Below are 22,840 nucleotides of genomic sequence, written 5' to 3'. Positions count from 1 at the left end.
GGGCTTAGTTGCTCCATGGCACGTAGGATCTTCCCAGACCAGGGTTTGAACCCGTGTCCCCTGCATTAGCAGGCGGACTCTTAACCACTGCACCACCAGGGAAGTCCCCAATTGGCAATTTTTTAAAAAATCTTCCCTCAACTAAGAATATGCTATTTTTATAATTTTAAGAAATCAGGAAATTTTAGTTTTAAATTATGACTATGAAGCAATATAGGAACAAGAAAAATTTCTTATATAGTGCCAAATGATAAAGGTAGAAGACAAAATTTTACCTGTACTCAAATTACAGCTTTATAAAATATTTATCCAGATGGATAACTTTTAAAGAAAAGTGGGCTATACAGCTCATTTATTAGGCTGGTAGAATCATGGTTGATTTTTCGTTCCTTAAATTTTTTTTGCTGTCCTTGGTATTTTATAAGCAGGACACAAACATGTCAGAGGATAAGAAAGTTTTGGGGACCCACCTGCTGCTCCTTTCTAAGGAATATTTCAATCTCTGCATGAATCCGGTTCTCTTCTTCAGTTTTCAGTCTTAGTTTCTGTGAGAACAACAAACCAATGTCAGGAATTCTTCCCAATGGGGCTGGAAGTGAGTTCTCAAGATCAGGGTGTAGCTGTGACAGTAGTACAGGTCTTCTCTACCAGCTGGGATCCTAAGATTCCGAGATATTGCTCCAGAGCAGCAATTCCATTCCCTTCAACTCAATTCGTGTTCACAACATGGCTGAGCCATGTCTGGCACTGTGCTAGACACAGGCAGCTGCCCAGAGCAAAAGGGCCATAATCCTGTGGCCTGGAAACTGGTGTCCATTTAAGGAGAGAAACAATGCTTCAAGGGCACAAGCTTCTCAGGCCTACAGAAGGAAATTCCAGAGTGCAAGAAAAAAGTTTGTTGTCATAGTCTTAAGCCACACTTGGGAAGTAAGCTTTCAAGTGAGTCAGAGAAAGGAGCCGCCTCCTGCACACAGGTGATATGCTCTACTGATGTTTGCTCCTTCTCGCCGACCACTTGTTCTTTTAGCCATTTAGTCTTCCTCCTCTAATGAGGGTCTACCCTTGTTTCTTTCTCCTGACATTTTTCACTGTGACTTCTCATTTCTGTAAATGTAGGTTTGCATGAAGTTCAGCCCTCTAGATTTTGTATTTCTTAATGGAGGGATGAAAGATACTGGTTGAGTGAGAAAAGTAGCAGCAAAAACCTGCAGTTACTGAACATCTTGTTTTGCCCTCTCCCTATAATTACCAGGAGAAATGGCAAGTGGTTTTATAGAGTAAGGATAAAGTGACCAAGAGAAGAAAGTACAACCAATTTTCAAAGTCATCACAAAAAGCCAGGAGATATAAGCTACAGCCCATCAGAATCTCTGCCTGCAAAAAAGCAAGTCCTCATTCCTTTTTTGTTTTTAACCTCAAATGTTAGGGTTGCTGGAGAGAGAGAGCAAAGATTGGGAAAGTCTCCCTCGCTCTCCTCCTTTGTCAGCTGAGGCAAATCAGGAGCGACAGCTTGACTGCCAGCTACCTGATTCATTTCTAATTAACAGTGATTACCTCAATCTCTTCCAGCAAGAGCTCCTCTGTTTTGCTACATTTTTTCTGGGTCTGGGAAATCTGCAGCTCAGTGTTTCTCTTCATATAGCGATTCTCCATGTTGGTTTTTGCCTTCATCTCTTGCAACTCGTTCTTAAGGTGAGCAATATATTCATGCCGACTCTGTAAAGGTAAGACCAAGTTTCTAAATTAAAATACATTCTACCTCCATTCAGCTCAGTCAGTGGCTTAAGTTTACCTTTTGTTCTTTTTTTATATATATAATTTAAGATTTTGTATTTCCTTACAAGAGGAACGTTTTAACAAATTTTACAGGTGTCAATCAACCCTTGTTCAAATTGGGCACACATCAAATCTAGCATTATGGGAGTTTTATTTGGAAGTGAACTTTTAACTATCAATACAAATGCCAAGATACTACACAAAACATCCACAGGAACTTTTTTCATCTTTTTTTGAATTGTTCACAAACATTTCCTACATAATCCAACATACAACAGAGAAATGGTACATTTTTTCTTTCAATTTGCATACAATGGAAAAACAAGAATATATATATATATTTTTTACAAAGTTTAACTAATAGACACTACCAAGCTGACAGTTTAAGTCTATAAGTGAGAAATTATCTAATAAAAAATAATCAGAATTTATTTAGCATCAGTCACTTATATAACCAAGTATTATTCTGATTAATAAAACTTGCCACCATTAGGCTTCTGGTATATACTTATACCAACTACTCCATCTGTTGTATTGCTTCCCACCTTGGTTCTTCACAACTACAAACAGAAAATCGTTGCAAAGTAGGGGCAAGCATTTGCAAAAACAAAGAAAAATCTCCAGCTTATTAGAAGCATGAATGTGTGGTGGAATTTCCTCCCAAGCAATGGACTTTCAAATCACTTAAGAAATCACCAGAACTGAATGTGTCAAGATATCTGCCTAAGTCCAAGAAGAGATGCATTTATTTATATCCAAAAGAGGAGTGAAAATTAAACTTAGTGTTTAGTTTGGGGGCAGGTTGGGGGAATTCAGCCATTTAAAAAATGACCATCTTAAAATAAAATGACCACCGAGCTTCCCTGGTGGCGCAGTGGTTGAGAGTCCGCCTGCCAATGCAGGGGACGCGGGTTCGTGCCCCGGTCCGGGAAGATCCCACATGCCGCGGAGCGGCTAGGCCCGTGAGCTATGGCAGCTGAGCCTGCGCCTCCGGAGCCTGTGCTCCGCAACGCGAGCGGCCACAACAGTGAGGGGCCTGCGTACCGCAAAAAAAAAAAAAAAAAAGTCACTCACTCTGCTGCTGTTTCAAAATTTCAATGTTCGTTTTTGCACACCCTCCCCCAACCCCCAAGCCTGTTTGTAAGGAACTAAAACATTACATCTGGTGAACAGCAAAGATTTCACTACACCTCAAATGCAGAACACCTATGAAGCAGAGGAATGTTGGCTTTTTAAACAGTAGCAGATAAAAAAAGAAAAAAAGATGCAGGACCCCTTCAGTTCTTCACTAGACTTAGAAAAACTTTCCAGAATACTGCTTCACACTGTTCTGTAGCAAATACTGAGCATTCTGTATCTGGGCCTGTGTTCCTGTAATGGTAATAATCCGATCTTCGGACCCTTCTAAAGGCTCATCAATTTTGATCGAAGCTCCTGACTCATGATGGATTTGTTTAATCTGCTGACCACCTTTGCCAATAATAGATCCAGCCAGATCTTTGGGAATAGTTACTTGTGTAGTAATAATAGGTCCACCAAGATCACCGTATGAGCCACGACCCCCTGCATAGGAATAATCATATCCAGAGCCACCCTGTGGTTCATAAGCCATCTGCCACTCTGACGGGCTCCATGTATCTACTGCAGAGTCCCAGATTTCATCAGCACTGAAACTAACCAAACCATCATAACGGTCTCCAGGTCTCCCTCTTCTGTCATAGGCCATTAGCTCTCCTCCTCTAGGTGGTGGTGGTGGAGGAAGAGGAAGATTCCGAGCTCTGCCACCACCCGGGCCCCCTCGTCCAGGAGGAGGTGGAGGAGGTCCTCGACGAGGGCTCATATCATCATAATCCCTTCTGGATGGAGGCATGGGACACCCACCCCGACCAGGGGGCATTCTGTCCAAACCACCTCTTCCCGGCATGGGAAATCCCACGGGACGTCCACGGCGGTCATCAAATATCATTGTAAAACCACCATAATCATAGGTTTCATCGTAAACATTAGGATCATAATGCTGAGCATGTCCTTTGATGGGAGACTCTGATATAAGATCAAGGATGATCTTTATGCACTCTACAACCCTATCAGGTTTTCCTCCAATAAGAACAACTCTGTCAGAGTGGATTGAGGACAACATTCCTGGAAAAGCTTGATTGTTGTCTGAGTGTTCTCTCAAAGTTCTTTGATTTTAGCACCTTTGACCCCAATAATTCCTCCAGCCAGACTCTGATGAATCAACAGTCTCAACTCGCAGTCAAAGTCGCTCCCTTTATAGTGTTGGTAATTTAAGCATTCCACAGCATCAGATTCGAGTGGGAGCTGGCTGGTTGCAGTGGGTGATGGCAACTGCAGGCCCTCTTCCAAGGTAGGGATGATTTTCTTCAGAATTTCTCCAATTGTTTCAGTACCGGCACTGTTACTCAATATGCACTCGGGGCCACTGCTGTCTGGAACTGAAACACTCACTGTAGTCTGTACAGAGAGCCTTAATATTCTTGCCTCCTTTTCCAATCACTGCCCCAGCATTCTTGCTCTGAAGCAGAAGGCGTAATTCAACCATCACATCAGTGTTTCTAGATCTTTTTTTTGGGGGGGGGGGTTGTTTGTGTTTTTTTGCGGTACGCGGGCCTCTCACTGTTGTGGCCTCTCCCGTTGCGGAGCACAGGCTCCGGACGCGCAGGCCCAGCGGCCATGGCTCACGGGCCCAGTCGCTCCGCGGCATGTGGGATCTTCCCGGACCGGGGCACGAACCCGTGTCCCCTGCATCGGCAGGCGGACTCTCAACCACTGCGCCACCAGGGAAGCCCTGTTTCTAGATCTTTTAAAAGCTTGTTCGTCTTCCATATCTTCAGCGGGGCGTTTACCTAATTCACCATTGGTTTTGGTGTTGGGAAAGGTTTCCTCTGGCTGTTCAATTTCCATTTTCTTGTATTAAAGGGGCACACCAATCAGTTGTTTAATATATCTTTGCAGGGCAGAACTGAAGTGTTCTGGGCGGGACCAATTGACACCCTTGCGCTGCAGTAGCCGGGCAAGGCTACCGGCCCTATGCTGCTGTGCAGCCTCAGCCGGTCACAGCTAGACAGAGAACCTACCTTTTGTTCTTATATTTCAACAAGGAACTGGATCTATTTTTCTGCTATCACACTATGGGAAATTTACCCAATAATCATGGATGGTATAATTGATAATCAGCATCAGGACGGTGAGATTCTTTCCTAGGCACACTATCTGGGTACTCTGTATCCACACAAATTTCCCATCACTATCTCATTTTGGTGGAAAGAGCACTGAACTAAATGATCAAAAGACCTAACTTCCCACCCAAGTCCCACCAGCTGTGTGAATTTGGCCGCGTCAGTTAAACTCTCTAAGTCTTACCTTCTTTAAAATAGAAACATTAATATCTACCCTGCCTGCAATATCTTAGCAAGTAATTATAAGGATTAATTGACAATATGTGTGAAAAGTCTTCACAGGTTCCAAAGTGCTTGGCAATTTCTTTTCTTTCTTTAATTGAGTTAACATTGGTTTATAATATTATGTAAGATTCATGTGTACATTATATCTCAACTTCTGTATACATTACAATGTGCTCACCACCAAAAGTTTAGTTTCCATCTGTCACCATACAGTTGACCCCCTTTACCCATTTCCCACCCCTAATCCTTTCCCCTTCTGGTAACCACTACTCTGTTCTACATGTTTGTTTTTGTTTGGTTTGTTCATGTATTTTTGTTTTGTTTGTTTGTTTTAGATTCCACATGAGTGAAATTATATGTTATTTATCTTTCTCTGTATGACTTATTTCACTTAGCATGATAATCTCAGTGTCCATCCATGTTGTCACAAATAGCAAGACTTCATCCTTTTATGGCTGAGTAATATTCCATTGTATATATACTGTGTATATATATATATATATATATATATATATACACCATATCTTCTTTATCCATTCATCTGTCAGTGGGCACTTAGGTTGTTTTCTTATCTTGGCTATTGTGGACAATGCTGCAATGAACATAGGGGTACGTATATCTTTCTGAATTAGTGTTTTCATGTTCTTTGGATAAATACCCAGAAGTGGAATAAATGAATGATATGGTAGTTTTATTCTTAATTCTTTGAGGAATCTCCATACTGTTTTCCATAGTGACTGCACCAATTTACTTTCCCACCAACAGTACACGAGGGTTCCCTTTTCTCCACATCCTTGCCAACACTTGTAATATCAGGCCTTTTTGATAATAAGTGCTTGGCAATTTAATGGCCTTGGTATTCATTTTTAAAATATTTATTATGTATCAGGCATTGGACTAGACTCTAGGTAAATAGTAAAGGCCTAAATAGACATGATCCTTGCCCTCATAGAGCTTACAATCTAGTGGGAAAGATGTAACTAAAAGGAAACTTTTAGTTTTAAACTTTTTAAAATGTGCAATATGCTATGAAAGAAAAGGTTATGAGAGAAAATAACAAGAGAGACCTATGTTAGATTGGATAGTCCAAGAAAGGATTCTCTGAGAAAGGAATGTTTACTCTGACACCTGAAGGGTAAGAAAAGTGGGTTGCGCTTCCCTGGTGGTGCAGTGGATAAGAATCTGCCTGACAATGCAGGGGACACGGGTTCGAGCCCTGGTCGAGGAAGATCCCACATGCTGCGGAACAACTAAGCCCGTGTGCCACAACTACTGAGCACGTGAGCCACAACTACTGAGCCCGTGTGCCACAACTACTGAAGCCCACGCACCTAGAGCCTGTACTCCGCAACAAAAGAGGCCACCACAATGAGAAGCCCACACACCGCAATGAACAGTAGCCCCCGCCCCCGCCCTGCTCTCCGCGTCCCTCCCGGGCGCCGGGGCGTCAGGGCCGTCGGCCTGTGGCCCTCAGTGCGTTCGCGCGTGCGCCCGAGGGCGGCCCCGCGTCCGCCGCTCGCGGCTCGGCGCGCGACACGGAGGCCGAGCGGGAGCAGGGGGCTGCCCGCCATGACCCCCTGGAGCGCGGCGTGAGGGGACCGAGGTGAGCGCTGGCAGGGGCGCGGCAGGCGGGCGCGCTCGGGCGTCTCCGCGGCCTTTGTGTGTCTGCTCCCGGCCGGCCTGGGCCGCCCCCGGCTCTCCGTCTCTCCCGCGTCTGCGTGTCAGCGCCGCTGCCTCCCGCGGGCCTACCTTCTGCTCGTGTCCGTGTCTCTTTCGGCGTTTTTGCAAAGCATTTGTCACCGTGTGTCTGTCCCAGTCTCGTTCTGCCTTTCTGTCACGTTTCGGCGTCAGATTTAATGTTGGTGTCTCCGTTCGCCAGGTGTCTCTAGTCTCTGTGCATCTCTCCCTGCCGTCTTCCCATCTCATTTTTGTCCTGGTACCCGTGTCCTCCAAGCCCGAGTCCCTCTCCGCGGGTCTGTCGCTTGGTCTAGGGTCTGCCCTTACCCCAGGTTCTTGAGTTAGTTTTGGTGAAGAACCCGGCTCTGGAATCAGAGGCCCACTTTTTGCGAGCCTGTAAGATTTGTCAGGTGATTTATCACCAAACCTTAGTTTCCTAGTCTTTAAAATTAGTGTGTTTATGTTTCCTGCGTAATAGGGCAGCTTTGCCTAATAACAGAGGTGATGCTTTTAAGTGCCTAACCCTGGCGCGTAGTAAGTGTGTAGTTAACTGCTGGGAGCTCTGGTTTCCATTATTATTTGTAGATTTTTTTGTTCCACACAGATGACCTTTGATATCATTTGATATCTGACTACCCCTTGGAAAATTTTGCCGTATGATTTGTCTTTTATTCGATCTAGTAATTCTCTTTGGGCTAAGCAATTTTGAAAAACGTAGTCTTGTTTTAAGCAGTATCTGTGAAGTTTTAGTTTTGCTGTGAAGGTTGAATATATCCTCTAATGCCCGTTAATATAAACACACGGTGTTAAGATAGCACATTTTCTGATGGCCACCCTTTTAGAAATAGTTCTGTTTTTTCTCTGACAATAATAGTAGCCAACGTTATTGAACTACTACCCAAGGGGGGCAGTGCCAAGAACTTTATGTATCCATTGTATTTAATCAACAGTTCCGGGTGGAACTGTTGTATTGTATTTAATCACAGTGCCGGGTGGAATCTTTTCCTTCATTTCGGAGTTGAGCAAACTGAATCTCAAACCCAGATTTCGTGTTCTTCTCCATTTTTCTTGTCTCTTATTTCCCTGTCCCAGATTACTGCCTCTTTTCGTTTCAGGGTCGCCGTCTTTTCTCGTTGCCCGCCTGCCTCACTCTCTTCCCATGGTTCTTTATCTGTTTCTCTTGTCTTTGTCTGCCCAGCTCTCTGTGCCTCTTTTTCTTCTTCTCTCTCTTTCCCTTTCCTTTCAGTCTCCTACTGTTAGTTGTCAGATCAGCTCTTCGTCTTAGTGTGTCTGGCTGGGTCTGTCTTGGTACCCATGCCATCTCTTTTCAGCTGTTCACATCTGTCTCCAAGTGTGTGCTCTCCTGTGTTCAAGGCAACCACCTCTCCGGGGACTCAGGTTGTAGGAGATCTCCGTAGGTCTCTGCCTGTGGCTAGCGTGCTGGAAAGGTTGTAGACGGTGTGGTCAGAGCCTGCTGTGCAACCGGGCTGCTCCGGAGATGCGGTGACCTGCCAGTCCCTGCCGCGGCCTCCCTCCTCCCGCCACCCCGTCTCTGCATGCCCCGGTGGGCCAGCCCCCCTCCCCACCGCCAGCCACCATGTCGACCTCCTCACTGCGGCGCCAAATGAAGAACATCGTCCACAACTACTCGGAGGCTGAGATCAAGGTTCGCGAGGCCACGAGCAACGACCCCTGGGGCCCGTCCAGCTCCCTCATGTCTGAGATTGCCGACCTCACCTACAATGTCGTCGCCTTCTCAGAGATCATGAGCATGATCTGGAAGCGGCTCAACGACCACGGCAAGAACTGGCTGCACGTCTACAAGGCCATGACGCTGATGGAGTACCTCATCAAGACGGGCTCAGAGCGCGTGTCAGAGCAGTGCAAGGAGAACATGTACACCGTGCAGACGCTGAAGGACTTCCAGTACGTGGACCGTGACGGCAAGGACCAGGGTGTGAACGTGCACGAGAAGGCCAAGCAGCTGGTGGCCCTGCTGTGCCACGAGGACTTGCTGTGGGAGGAGCGTGCCCACACGCTCAAGACCAAGGAGAAGCTGGCGCAGACCGCCACGGCCTCCTCCGCAGCCGTGGGCTCTGGGCCCCCGCCCGAGGCAGAGCAGGCCTGGCCGCAGAGCAGCAGGGAGGAGGAGCTGCACCTCCAGCTGGCCCTGGCCATGAGCAAGGAGGAGGCCGATCAGCCCCCGTCCTGCGGCCCTGAGCATGACGTCCAGCTGGCCCTTAGTTTGAGCCGTGAGGAGCACGAAAAGGAGGAGCGGATCCCCCGTGGGGACGACCTGCAGCTGCAGATGGCCATAGAGGAGAGCAAGAGGGAGACCGTGGGCCAGGAGGAGGGGAGCTGGAGCTGCTCGCCGGAGAGGTACCCACTTGCAGTCCCGGTGCCTTTGACATGAGCGGGGTCGGGGGCTCTCTGGCCGAGGCTGTGGGGAGCGCCCCCGCCTGCAGCCTCCCCGACGCCCACGCCGCCCACGCGGAAGACCCCTGAGTCGTTCCTGGGGCCCAATGCCGCCCTGGTGGACCTGGACTCGCTGGTGAGCCGGCCAGGCCCCACGCCGCCAGGAGCCAAGGCCTCCAACCCCTTCCTGCCGAGCGGAGGCCCGGCCACCGGCCCCTCCATCACCAACCCCTTCCAGCCTGCGCCCCCGGCGACACTCACCCTGAACCAGCTCCGGCTCAGCCCTGTGCCCCCGGTCACTGGAGCGCTGCCGACGTACATCTCTCCCTTTGGCAGGGGCCCTGGCCTGCCCCCCCATGATGCCCCAGGGATCTCTGGCCCCCAACACTAAACCCTTCCTCCTATAATCCAGGGCCGGAGGGGGCTTCCCCCATTCCTGCTCCCTGGGCGACCAGTGTTGTGAGTGCATGTGAAGCGGGGGACCCCTGCCCCCACCCCAGCGTCCTTTCTCCTGCTGGGGCCCACTCACACTACACCCTCTCCCCACCATCCCCGACCCTGCTTCCCTCCCCGGAGAGAAACTGGACCTGGGGATGGGGAGGGATGCGGCCGGAGGGGGACCCCTGCCCACGGCATTAGAAGGGGGAGGGACAACGGGGGGGGTCTCCCCACCCATCTCCCTCCCTCCCAACTCCTGACTGGCCCCTCAGTCAGTGTTTGAGCCTCCTCGTCCCCTCATGCACCCCTCGGTGAATCCTTGGTGATGATTTTGGCAACTTCGGGAATAAATGGCAATTCTTATGGGAAAAAAAAAGAGTAGCCCCTGCTCGCTGCAACTAGAGAAAGCCCGCGTACAGCAATGAAGACCCAACACAGCCAAAAATAAAGTAAAATTAAAAAAAAAAAAATGGGGTCGAGGGGAATTCTAAGAAAAAGGAAAAATGTATGCCAAAGTCCTGAGGCAGCAATAATGCCTGATTTTATGCTGATCTAGAGTTTCTTAAAGCAGTTTGCCCTTACCTCATCCTATTGACTCCAGCATGTATAATAAACATTTCCAATGCTGGAGCTGCCACGGAGGTATATAGCACTGGGGAGATGTTCTCAGAATAGGATTCCAAGAAGGAGTTATTTCCCCACTGGGCCTAGGGATTCTCATTTCCCTTAAATTTTGAGTGCTGGAAAACTGGAAGTAGAGATAGGTAGATAACATACATACATATAGAGATACATCTTATGTAAGCTAGAAGCCTGAGCCTTCAAGGAGAAGGTCGGCTGTTAAAGAAGAGTCCTTCACTTACCTCAGCTTTGCCATGATTATTGAGGTTAGATGCCGTAACCATGAAGGATATGAACCCACCCCTACTCATTTTGACCAGTTATAAAAGGAGTCAAAAGCCACAAGCTGGATGTCCTAGAACCCTAAAATCTTAACGGCAATATTGAGAGGGATCTTCTTAATGGTGCTCAGTTATTTTGAGTACAAACTCTTGCCTTTGACCCTCATAGTGACCATCTATTCTACGGCTGGATGAAGAGCATTTTGTACCTCTTCCTTAGCAGGAGTTAATCATGAAAATTTGTTTCTTACACCTGGGTTCACACGAATGTCTAGATTGGGTAGCCCGACATCAACTACAGTCCTACCGATTTCTCATCCTTTTGTTCTTCACTCAGCAACCCCATTGCCATCCATGGTCACTGACTGCACTTTGGAAAGCTCTGTGCTATCTTGGAAGCTTTGCATGATATCTTAAAACATCCCTGAACTGCTCCACACTCCAAGCCATACTTTGTGTTTTCTCTGGCCACACTATTACTAATTTTCACATGTTACCTCGCTCTTTTCTTCACTCATCCCCTCAGCTTTTTGCATTCTTTAATGACTAATTTCCTTTTGGGGGGCCAGAAAGAGTACCAAAGAGAATAGGTTGACATGATGATGATGAACTCTAGGCTCCAAAATGGATTAAAGAATTAAATACAGATATAGAAACATGCTTGTTAAATTTGCAAACAACTCAAAGCTGGTATATGATACATAAGAGACATTAGAATTCAAAACCCTGTTGATTATTAGAACTCTGGACTGACTCCAAGAAGAAGCAAAGATGAAAGTAAAGTCCTGATTTTGGTCAGAAGAATCTTGTAAGTTGAGAATTGTGAAGACCTAACTTGTCTTCCAACACTTTCATTAGAGGCTTACCCAGCTTCTAACATGAGAACCTGAGGTTAGGGCCCCACCACTGGTTGTTGTAATAGCAGCACTGTAAAAAGGTGCCTCCCTTCCCTTGTATTCTTTAGATTTCTCAGAGTCTTCCTTTCACTGTGCTTCTTCTAATGGTTTGTCATCAGAATCTTCACAATCATGAAAGAATATTGCCATACAATATTGTGAAAAGCATTTGGAGTGCTTCCTCTTTGTTTATATTACCGCAATTTGTGGCACTGTATACTGTTTATATAACAGGGAAAAAATTCTCCCCTATCCTCTGTTGTGGTTAGACATCTATAATAGTGTGTACAGTTTTAGGCATCACATTTTTTTTAACATCTTTATTGGAGTATATAGTTATCACATTTAAGAAGTTTACTCAGAAGAGATTATCCAAGACAGTGAAGTGTGCGAAAATTTTAGTACAAAAGGAAAGAAAAGAGGAAATTGGTGTGATTGGAAAGGTAATAGTTCAAATGGAAATGAAAGCAGTGGGTGGAATTGGAGCCTGAAACTTTAGAAGTTCTGACTTGATCATGCTTCATCTGCATTTTAGAACGGGAGACTATTTGACTCAGTTTATTCATAGACTCTCATAGAATCAGCCAGTATTCTTAGTTACAGACGGACAGGCAAATATAAATGTTAATTTAATACAGAACTCTATTTTTTTCCCGTGGCTTTTATCACTTTAATAGACCACATTTCTATTTTCCTTTTTCCATCCAACCAAAGAGGCAGCCTGAGGTATAAGACAAGTTCCATCTTCTCCAGCTCCCCAAAATTTCAGGAACCAAGTACTCTCCTCCCTACTTTGTGTTCAATTATGAAAACAGACACTACCATTAAAAGCCTCTGGGGGAATTCCCTGGCTGTCCAGTGGTTAGGACTCAGTGCTTTAACTGCCATGGGCCTGGGTTCAATGATCCCTGGTCGAGGAACTAAGATCCCACAAGCCCCACGCTGTGGCTGGGGGAAAAAAAAGACTTCTGCTCACAATATTGTGGCAGCCATCGGAGCGTTATTAACTCTAATTGGCTGACAGCTTCTTTCCATTACTAAAGCTTCTCTGAATTCAAATAACAAGTCCAGAAGTCTAGATCTGAAGGCAGTTTGGGGATTTGGAAGTCAAGTTTGGTCTGCTTTGAAAACCCACAAATATGCTGCATCAGTCCATGATTGGGCATGGAGAAAGCTCTAGACACTATGGACAACCAGGGTTATGATAATGGGTTATGGTGAAGGCAGATCTCCTCTTAGTGAGAATCTTAAAAGGAATTCATACAACTGAAGATCCTTGGCCTATAACTCAGTATTTCTATGCTGGATCTTTGTTGCATATTGGAAGATGAAGAAACGGCATGACACTTGGGTTCACTTATTAGTATGACTTAATCATGGTTTTACAATCATAGCCTGTAAGCATTTTATATCTTCCTCAACATGGAAGGCCGTAAGTTTGTGCAGAACAGCTGTACAGAGAAGAACCAGAGTAATCAGAGGCCCATGGCAATAGCGTTAAAACTAGATGCCTTTGACTTGGCACAGGGTAATTGAAGACAAATGTTATATAACCTTTTAAATAGTTACATAATATAATAACTTCTTTTTTCTTTTACTTATTTATTTTTTATTATTATTAAGTTGCGTTGGGTCTTCATTGCTGCGTGCAGGCTTTCTCTAGTTGTGGCAAGCGGGGGCTACTCTTGGTTGTGGTGCGCGGGCTTCTCATTGCGGTGGCTTCTCTTGTTGCAGAGCACGGGCTCTAGGCGTGCGGGCTTCAGTAGTTGTGTTATGTGGGCTCTAGAGCGCAGGCTCAGTAGTTGTGGCGCATGGGCCCAGTTGCTCCGCGGCATGTGGGATCCTCCCGGCCCAGGGGTTGAACCAGCGTCCCCCGCACCAGCAGGCAGACTCTTAGCTGCTGCGCCACCAGGGAAGTCCCGCGAGTTCTCTTTAATGGTGTCTTGACTATTTTTGGTCCTTGGCATTTCAATATAAATTTTAGAATCAGTTTGTCAAGTCTCACAAAAATGAGTAAATAAGTAATTAAATTAAATCCAATCAAGATTCTGATTGGGATTGAATTCAATGTATCAATCAATTTTGGAAGAATCCACATCTTTTTAATATGGAGTCTTCCAATCCATAAACATAAACATAGTATATCCCTCCAATTATTTAAATATTATTTAATTTTTCAGTACTGTTTTATAGTTTTCTGCAAAGAAGTCCTGCACGTTTTGTTGTTGCCACTGGATTCATTGCTAGATATTTGATATTTTTGATGATATTGTAAATATATATATTTCAATCTCTTTTTCTAAGTCTGCTGCTGATATATGGAAAAGATACATTAATTTTTATATATTGACCTTGGGTCTCTCTTTTCTCCCCTTTAGTTTCATGAAAACACTGCTCCACTTATCTGGCTTCGTGTACCGATGTTCAGAAGTCTAACAGCAACCTGATTTTTTTCCTTTGTGACTTTGTCGTTTTGCCTGGGGACCCAGTAGGAAGCTTCGTAAGGCAATTGCTCCCTCACATTCCAGTGATCTCCAGACATACTTTCACACACTCAAACCTGCCATCCTAATTACTGTCATCATTTTCTGACCCACAGGTCTCTAATATCCATGTACTTCCTAACTGTCTTCTTGTTTTCCAACCTTGACTTGACCACTGGTTTTTTAGTAACTCTAGGGATTTAACTTGATTTCATCTTGATAGCTTTTTTTTTGGCGGTATGCGGGCCTCTCACTGTTGTGGCCTCCCCCGTTGCGGAGCACAGGCTCCAGATGTGCAGGCTCAGCGGCCATGGCTCACGGGCCCAGCCGCTCCGCGGCATGTGGGATCTCCCCGGACCGGGGCACAAACCCGTGTCCCCTGCATCAGCAGGCGGACTCTCAACCACTGCGCCACCAGGGAAGCACTTGATAGCTGGTTTTTATTCAAGGTTTGCCTTGCATCTTCTAGTTCTGGTTTATCTACTCCTTTTCTGATGATCAAAATAGCTGAGTGATATTCTACTTTAGTTTTACTGTGTCTGAATGTAACAGCTGAGACTGTAATCCAAGAAGGTAAGTTTCACAACCTAGTACTACCTGTTGTCTGGAAAATTATACTGTCAACAATATATTGATTTTTTAAAGTCTTTATTGAATTTGTTACAATATTGCTTCTGTTTCATGGTTTTTTTGGCTGTGAGGCATGTGGGATCCTAGCTCTGCCACCAGGGATCAAACCTGCACCCCCTGCATTCACAGGGGAAGTCTTAACCACTGGACGACCAGGGAAGTCCCCAACAATATAATTTAAAATGTTTAAAGAAAGAGAAAAACAGTGGCTGTGATAGTAGCAAAGGGGAGTTGATTGGCAGAGTGCCAACGCTGAGGTCTCTTTTGATACTATTTGGTTTGGAGCCTTAAAAGGACATTGATACAAATATCTTCTTTTTTAATAGTTAAGAAATAAAAGAGGAAGTTTTAAATAATAGTAGAACTTTTGAGGGAAAAAAGGCCAGGAAACCTCTGAAAAAGTCTATTCATTAGAGAGAAAACCTAAGTGCACACCAGTTTTAATGAAGCCTTTGTGGGGGAGGGTGGCGCAGAAATGGTTTTCAGGGGACTTCCCCAGTGGTCCAGTGGTAAAGAATCCACCTTCCAAAGCAGAGGACGCGGGTTGTCACATGCCCCAGGGCAACTAAGCCCGTGCGCCAGAACTACTGAGCCTGCGTGCCACAACTAGAGAGCCCACGTGCTGCAAACTACAGAGCCCACGCACTCTGGAGCCCTCACCCCACAACTAAAAAGAGAAAACCCACATACCACAATTAGAGAGAAGCCCATGCACTGCAACAAAGATCCCTCGTGCTGCAACTAAGACCCGATGCAGCCAAAAATAAATAAATAAAAATTAAAAAAGAAATGGCTTTCTAAAAATGTAGGCTATAAATGTAGGATAATGAAGTGAAAATCAATATCAAAGGTAGTTTAAAATTGATAATAGAAAATGAGAGATAATAGAACAAATAAACGGACCTTTAGGTCAGAAGACCTAAAGATAGTATCTCAGAAGAAAGGCTAGTGACCTTTTTTAGACAATTCTTCCGAATATATTTTTCAAATATTATTCTAACTTCTATGTAGAGAATGATGAAGATTCCCTGATCGGAAGCATAAACTTGTCCAATTAGCTAGGCAGTGAAAAGCTGATATTAAGCCGTACTTTGTAACTTTCTAAACTGCTAATAGTGTTAGTCATCCTAATGGTACTAATTGCTAACTGTCTAGGTTGTAGCCCAATCAGTGTTTTGCAAGTCACTTGCTTAAAACTCAGGATGCATTTTCTTATAGAGATTAGACATAAGGTTAGGCCCTAATGACCACAGAAGCTCAATAAATCCACTCTGTACTTGAAATATAATGCAAATGACATTATTAACCCTAACCATCAGGTGTAAGGAGGTATGTAATGTGCTTAATGTCCTACCTAGGACTATAGTCTCCCATCTGGGATCTTGGCATACAAGAGACTGCCTGAGACATGGTCTCCTGGAGGGAAGGAGTGGGTCATGTGGTTGGATCGGTTGGGAGGGGTAAGAACAGGCTTAGAGCTCCAGAGGGTTAGGGTCTCCCAGAGGTTGATTCTGGACATAATTGTACATTCCAGGCCAAACATCTAATTACTGTCTTTATATTTTTCATAGTTTAGGCACCCCAGGAGAAACAACAATTTCCTACACATAACTTCTTTTTTTTTTTTGCTTGAGAAAGATGACTTCTGTTTAGCTGTTTTAGCTCAGTAACTTTTGGTGTTGCCCGGGTAGTTCTTACCTGTACTTCAGCTTGCCTTTCTCTTTTGACATTAAGCAGCTGTTTTTGAAGAGATTTTATCTTTTTTCTTCCATTTTTCTCCCTAGGAGAAATAAGAATAATTTGTGTTTAGAGTAGTGCTTCTCAAACTTTAGTGTGCACAGGGTTCGCCTAGAAGCTAAGAAAGAGATTCCTGGGCTCTACCCCAGAGATTCTCATTCATTTGGTCTGGGTTGGGGGCCCTGGAATTTGTTTCTCTACCAAGTTCCCAGGTGATGCTAATGGTGCTGGTCCATGGAGCAAACTTTCAGTAACACTTTAAAAAAAGACCGTGTTATATCTAAAATAGCTGCTGCTGAGAAAAGGCTAAGAAGAGGAAGAGGAAGAGGAAAAAGAAGACTCCTTTCTATTCTGAGCACTTCTCAATAACCTTATGTGGTAGTCTTTATCATTACCCCTATTTTACAGATGAGGAAAATGCATGTAGAATGCTGAGGTAAGTTGCTGTGGAGGACATGAGAATGTTCCTCACCGACCTCCAAGTACAGGCAATGTAAGCAAGTAAGGGTCCCAGCTCTAGGCTCTGAACTCCTTCACTGTGTGTGCTAGAACAAGAGAAGCCACTGCAATGAGAAGCCCATGTACTGCAATGAAGAGTAGCTCCTGCTCAACGCAACTAGAGAAAGCCCGTGAGCAGCAATGAAGACCCAATGCAGTCAAAAATAAATAACTAAAATAAATAAATTTATAAAAAAAGAAAGCATGAACTTAACTAGAATCTTGAGATTGTCATTGCCAAAACAAACCATAGATTATGCACTACCCATTTATAGTACATATATTGTACTTTATATATTGTAGACACAGATAACTGAAGCCCAGAAATTGAGTTATGTTACCAGCAGAACTAGGAATAAAACCCAAATTTCTGACTTCTAGTTATCTTCATTCAAAAGCAAAAATTTGATTTGCTTTAGAAATCTAAGACTTCCAGTAAGAATTTTATAGAATTTTAAAATGCAGCAAAGCAAATAAAACTAAAATTACTCTGACCTGGCTATGATATTATAGAAATGCATTTTGTTTTCCCTCTCTTTGCCCAAAGCTTTCAGGAGATTGGTGAAAGTGCCTGAATCTTGCAACTCCTGCATGGTTTCTGTAATTACATCACTGAAAAATTGCCTGTAAAGAGAAACAAAAAAGATGAATCAATAAGATATATTTCCCTACATTCCCAAAGGGCTACAGAAATCACACAAGTTAAGACCCAGAAGGAACATCATAACTAAGTTATGGAATTATTCTTGGAATGCAAAAATAGTTTAGTATTAGAAAATCTACTAATGGAATTCATCACATTAATAAAGACAAAAGGAGAAAAAAGCCATATGATCATCACATCATTTAAAAACAAACAACAGGGACTTCCCTGGTGGCGCAGTGGTTAAGAATCTGCCTGCCAATGCAGGGGACACGGGTTTGAGCCCTTGTCTGGGAAGATTCCACACGCCACAGAGCAACTAAGCCCATGCGCCACAACTACTGAGCCTGCGCTCTAGAGCCCACGAGCCACAACTACTGAGCCCACATGCCACAGCTACTGAAGCCTGCGTACCTAGAGCCTGTGCTCCACAAGGAGAAGCCACTGCAATGAGAAGCCCATGCACTGCAACAAAGAGTAGCCCCTGCTCACCACAACTAGAGAAAGACGGTGTGCAGCAACAAAGACCCAACACAGCCAAAAATAAATAAATAAATAAATTTATTAAATAAATAAATGAGAATAATGATAGCAACTTTAAAACATTAATGTAAGTATTAGCAGGAAGGTTCAGCCAAATGCTTGACACAAATTGGTAGCTATTGTGGTACTTTATCCATTAGTAAGAGACAGACACTGTCAAAGTAGCCAAATTTTAAACTGCTTTAATCCTGAGGGTTTCTTAAAAGCAGTCTCAATTTTCATTGTCTCATTATTCAGTTTTTTGCTGTCAACTGGCTTGCTGACAAAGAAGCCTGTTAAGTTAAGAGAGGGTATAACCTTACAGTAAGAATTTTTGGTAAATAAGGGTTTGTAGCAATTACCCAGAGCCATTAGCCAAATCCAGCCTGTAGTCTATTTTTGAAAATAAGTTTTATTGGAATACAACGTTGCCCGTTTGTTTACATATCATCTATGGCTGTTTTCATGGGATAACAGCAGAGTTGAGTGGTTTCAACAGAGAGTTTATGTCCTGCAAAACCAAAAATATTTACTATTTGTCCCCTTACAGAAAAACTTGCTGACCCCTGCTTTAGGCCCTCACCAGAAGGCTTCTCATGGCGGTGGCTTCTCTTGTTGTGGAGCACGGGCTCTTGGAGCGCGGGCTTCAGTAGCTGTGGCACACGGGCTCAGTAGTTGTGGCTTGCAGGCTTAGTTGCTCCGCGGCATGTGGGATCTTCCCAGACCAGGCTCAAACCCAGGTCCCCTGCACTGGCAGGCAGATTCCTAACCACTGCGCCACCAGGGAAGCCCCATTATTCTCATTTTTAAAAACTGTAAACAAAGGCTCAATAACTTGCCCAACCACACAGCCACCATACTTTCAACTGTACCACACTTGCCCTAGGTAGTCTGGCTAATCCTATTATCTGCAGTCACTCGGATACAATGACCAACCCATAAAAGAAGAGAGCAGTGAGCCACCCCTGACCCACTCTTCAGCCATCTAGAAATACATTATCACATTTCCAAATATGCTCTCGTTCCTTACCTATCAATCTGAATTTTCTTCAGTGTCTCTGTATTCATTATGATCTGCCTTGTAGGTTCTTTGAAGATAAGATCTTGCACTTTGTTAAACTGGCCTCCTTGTCTGATTTCTGGTAACTTGGGCTCTTCTTCATGTACGAATGGACCGGATAGTTTTGAGGGTTTTGAGACCAGTGAAAGTTTTTCTAAGCTTTTTCCTTCTAAATTTATTTCTTTGTTATTCTTCTAAAAGCAATAAATGATGTTTCACGTTAAGACAGATTTTTAAAACATAAAGAAACAACGCTATATGAGGGCCTCTGCCTACATTTTGAACCTCTTATAATATTACCACCAGAAAATTACCCTTTTCTTCAGCCACATCAAACTACATGCTCTGCTGTTTTGTGTCCTCCTGACTTTATACATTCCCACTCTCTGTCATTCCCCAACCTGGTAAACTTTATGACCAAAGGTAAAGTTCTCTGTGAAACATCTCTATTAGCAGACATTTACCATTTGTAATTATTTGTATAAATATCTCCATTAGATTGTAAATTCTATGAGGGAAGGGACAGTGTCTTAGAGATCTTGGGGCACCTCAAATTCTTTTTCGAACAAGATTGGATATTAAATAAATGTGGCCATCTTTATAATCCCATTGTTTAGAAGAATGTCTACAGTACAGTAAAGACTCAAATGTTCACTGAACACATGAATTTTAAATACAGTTGTCCCTTGGTATCTGTGGAGGACAGATACCCCCCGCCCCTCAAGGAGACCAAAATCCACAGATGCTGATGGCCCTTATATAAAATGGCATAGTATTTGTTTATAACCTATGCACATCCTCTCATGTACTTTAAATCATCTCTAGGTTACTTATAATAACTAATACAATGTAAATACTATGTAAATAGCTGCCAGCACACAGCAAATTCAAGTTTTGCTTTTTGGAACTTTCCGGAATTTTTTTCTGAATATTTTCGATCCATGGTTGCTTGAATCCGCAGATGTGGAACCCGCGGATATGGAGGGCCCACTGTATAAAGAATGAAAGGAGAATCATACCAAAGAGTAGGAGTTGATAGTATATTTAGTGGTGTGATACAGATTTCGAAGTTCATGTGGGGAATTTTCAAACCCAAACTTGAATACTAAGGGGTAAGCATTACCATAGGAACAGGATATGTCTTTCAATTGATGATTCCTATTTAATCTGTGGCTAAAATCTTGAGCCAATGGGAAGCCATATAACACAGCAATTATGCTGTGCATATGGACTCTGAAACCAGACTTCCTTGTTTAAATCCTGGCCCTATCTGTTACTTTAAACAGATAAACCACATTGACTTTAGGCAACTCTTTAACATCTCTATGCCTCCATCTTCCCATTGATAAAATAGGGATAATAATAGTACTTGCCCTCCAGTAGTTATTATGAGGATGGAAGGATGGAAGGAAGGAAGGAAGGGAGGGAGGGAGGAAGGAAGGAAGGAAGGAAGGGAGGGAGGGAGGGAGGGAGGGAGGAGAGAAATAAGAGAGAAAGGGAGAAAGAAAAAGAAAGAAAGAAAGAAAGAAAGAAAAGAAAGAAAGAAAAGAAAGAAACAAAGAAACAAAGAAAGTATTTAGAACAGTACACAGAACTATGCAAGTTCAGCATTTGATATGATTACTTAAATTCTTGTGCTGATCCTATGCACAGAAGAGATTCATATGTATATTGATACTTAAAAGCCTAGGTCTGGGCTTCCCTGGTGGCACAGTGGTTGAGAGTCTGCCTGCTGATGCAGGGGACACGGGTTCGTGCCCCGGTCCGGGAAGATCCCACATGCCACAGAGTGGCTAGCCCCGTGAGCCATGGCTGCTGAGCCTGTGCGTCCGGAGCCTGTGCTCCACAACGGGAGAGGCCACAACAGTGAGAGGCCCACGTACTGCAAAAAAAAAAAAAGCCTAGGTCTTCCTTAGCTAAACTTCAATTAGACCAGAAATGTTAAAAAAAAAAAAGAAAAAACTATCCATAAAAGTTAATAAACACAGACTCAACAGCATTTTTCCTTATATCAACCATAAGCAAAGATTCAGATCTGAGGAAAACATTTGTAGGCAAGTACAAAACAAAATGCTGCCTTAAATAAGAATTAAATTTTAAAATACTCCTTTAAATTAAAATTTATATGATTGACTACAAAGAGAACAGACGCCATAGAATTTCAACAGTTAAACTGAAACTTATCTGTACATAAGGAAAATGTTAAGTACGTGGATGGTTATTACTCTAGAGCTTGTCTAGGGAGGGAATGGGAAATGTAAGGCCTGGAAAGCTTGTTTTTTCTGATCACCCTAACCATTGTTCCTCTACCTTTGTGCTTGGGCATCTGGAAAAGGAAGCAAACGTGTTAAACAGCTTGATGTACTGATTACCAGAAATAAATATGAATTTTCAGAAGAGAACTTAAAGGAACTGGCTAAATATTCTGGTCCATTCACTTCCTTGTACAGTAGGGTATTAGATCCTAAGGGAAAAGATAAGAAAAACAGTATTCCGGGCAAGGGAGCTCTTTCCAAACTTTGGACCAATTACTCCCACTTCTGGTAGAACTTGGTACATTAGTATATTTTTCATCATTCCATTCCATGATTCTAATGAATGAAAAACTCTTTGGAAATATCTTTAGCTATAAAAATGGTTGTGAAAGAGGGATAATGCTAACTAAACTTTCATCCCAGGGTCGTTATTGTAAGGCTCAACAATGTGAAGCTTTTGGAGAAAGAAAGCATTCACATTCATACTAAGGTTTTTAATTATATATCCTATGCCCTATAGGGCAATGGTACTATAAAAATTTATGAGTTAGAACAACTATAGTACTATAAAGTAAAAAAACAAAAAGTTATTTTAAGGGTCACAATTTTTAAAAGTTATAGAACTAACATTGAGAAAGGGGCTTTTAAGCTGCTATTAATCAACATAAGAGTACAAACCGTTACTCTTTATACTTCTATAAAATCATAAGTAGGGCCTCTGTTAAGTCAGAAAATTTTGTGGGTGAAGATCATAAACCAGAATAAAACTGCAAAAGTTTTGTTCTTTTGTTTACTGGAGTGGTGACCACTACTGAATGTTGTTTATAAATTTGGGTTTTTCCTTCTCTGTTGAGTTTCTATGATGGAAAATTACCCTTTTTTAAAGCCTGACAGTAAATATCATTGATAAAACTTTATCTTGTTAACTGAATATCTTCCCTCTTTATTTTTGATTCTTACTGAAGGAGACAATAGAAAGGAAACACTAGTCTCTTTTGTACTATTTGTTAACTAGTTTAATTTAAAAATTAGACTCATTTTAAAAGCATTGAAAGGCTTAGTTCTTGGGTTTCCAATATCTTTGCTTTTCATAAGTTAATAAGGAAACTAATTCCTATAATACCCATTAATGTCTTAAAAGTACCTCAAAACTCATAGAATGTTAGTATTAGAAGGGATCATTTAGTTAAAACTCCATCACACTACTGAAGCCCGTGTGCCCAGAGCCTGTGCTCCACAAGAGAAGCCACTGCAATGAGAAGCCCATGCACTGCAACAAAAAATAGCCCCTGCTTGCTGCTGGCTGCAACTAGAGAAAGCCCACTCACAGCAACGAAGATCCAACACAGCCAAAAAATAAATAAAATTAAAAAAAAAACTCTATCACAATTTACAAATGAGAAAACTAAGACCAAGAAAGCGAAATGAATTGCCCATAGCACACAATTAAACCATAAAGGTCCCCAACTCCAAATCCAGTGTT

At 43.2% G+C, this 22,840-nt stretch overlaps 1 protein-coding gene and 2 pseudogenes across 1 annotated transcript in view; 1 reads left to right on the top strand and 2 right to left on the bottom strand.

Moving 5' to 3' along the window:
* Window positions 1-22,840, bottom strand: part of IQCG (IQ motif containing G) — a 42,014-nt gene that overhangs the window by 14,149 nt on the left and 5,025 nt on the right. Inside the window, exons 4-8 of the mRNA XM_030859081.2 lie at window positions 19,073-19,296; window positions 17,373-17,501; window positions 16,341-16,422; window positions 1,555-1,716; window positions 471-545 (exon numbers count right to left, since the gene is read on the bottom strand). Of these exons, the coding sequence (XP_030714941.1) occupies window positions 471-545; window positions 1,555-1,716; window positions 16,341-16,422; window positions 17,373-17,501; window positions 19,073-19,296 (672 nt within the window). The remainder of the gene's footprint in view (window positions 1-470; window positions 546-1,554; window positions 1,717-16,340; window positions 16,423-17,372; window positions 17,502-19,072; window positions 19,297-22,840) is intronic.
* LOC115854604 (heterogeneous nuclear ribonucleoprotein K-like) lies at window positions 3,071-4,710 on the bottom strand (annotated as a pseudogene).
* LOC138842672 (epsin-1 pseudogene) lies at window positions 8,447-9,700 on the top strand (annotated as a pseudogene).

Source organism: Globicephala melas, chromosome 4 (genome assembly GCF_963455315.2).
Source record: "Globicephala melas chromosome 4, mGloMel1.2, whole genome shotgun sequence".
NCBI lineage: Eukaryota > Metazoa > Chordata > Mammalia > Artiodactyla > Delphinidae > Globicephala > Globicephala melas.
This window is presented reverse-complemented; position numbering and strand designations above follow the sequence as displayed.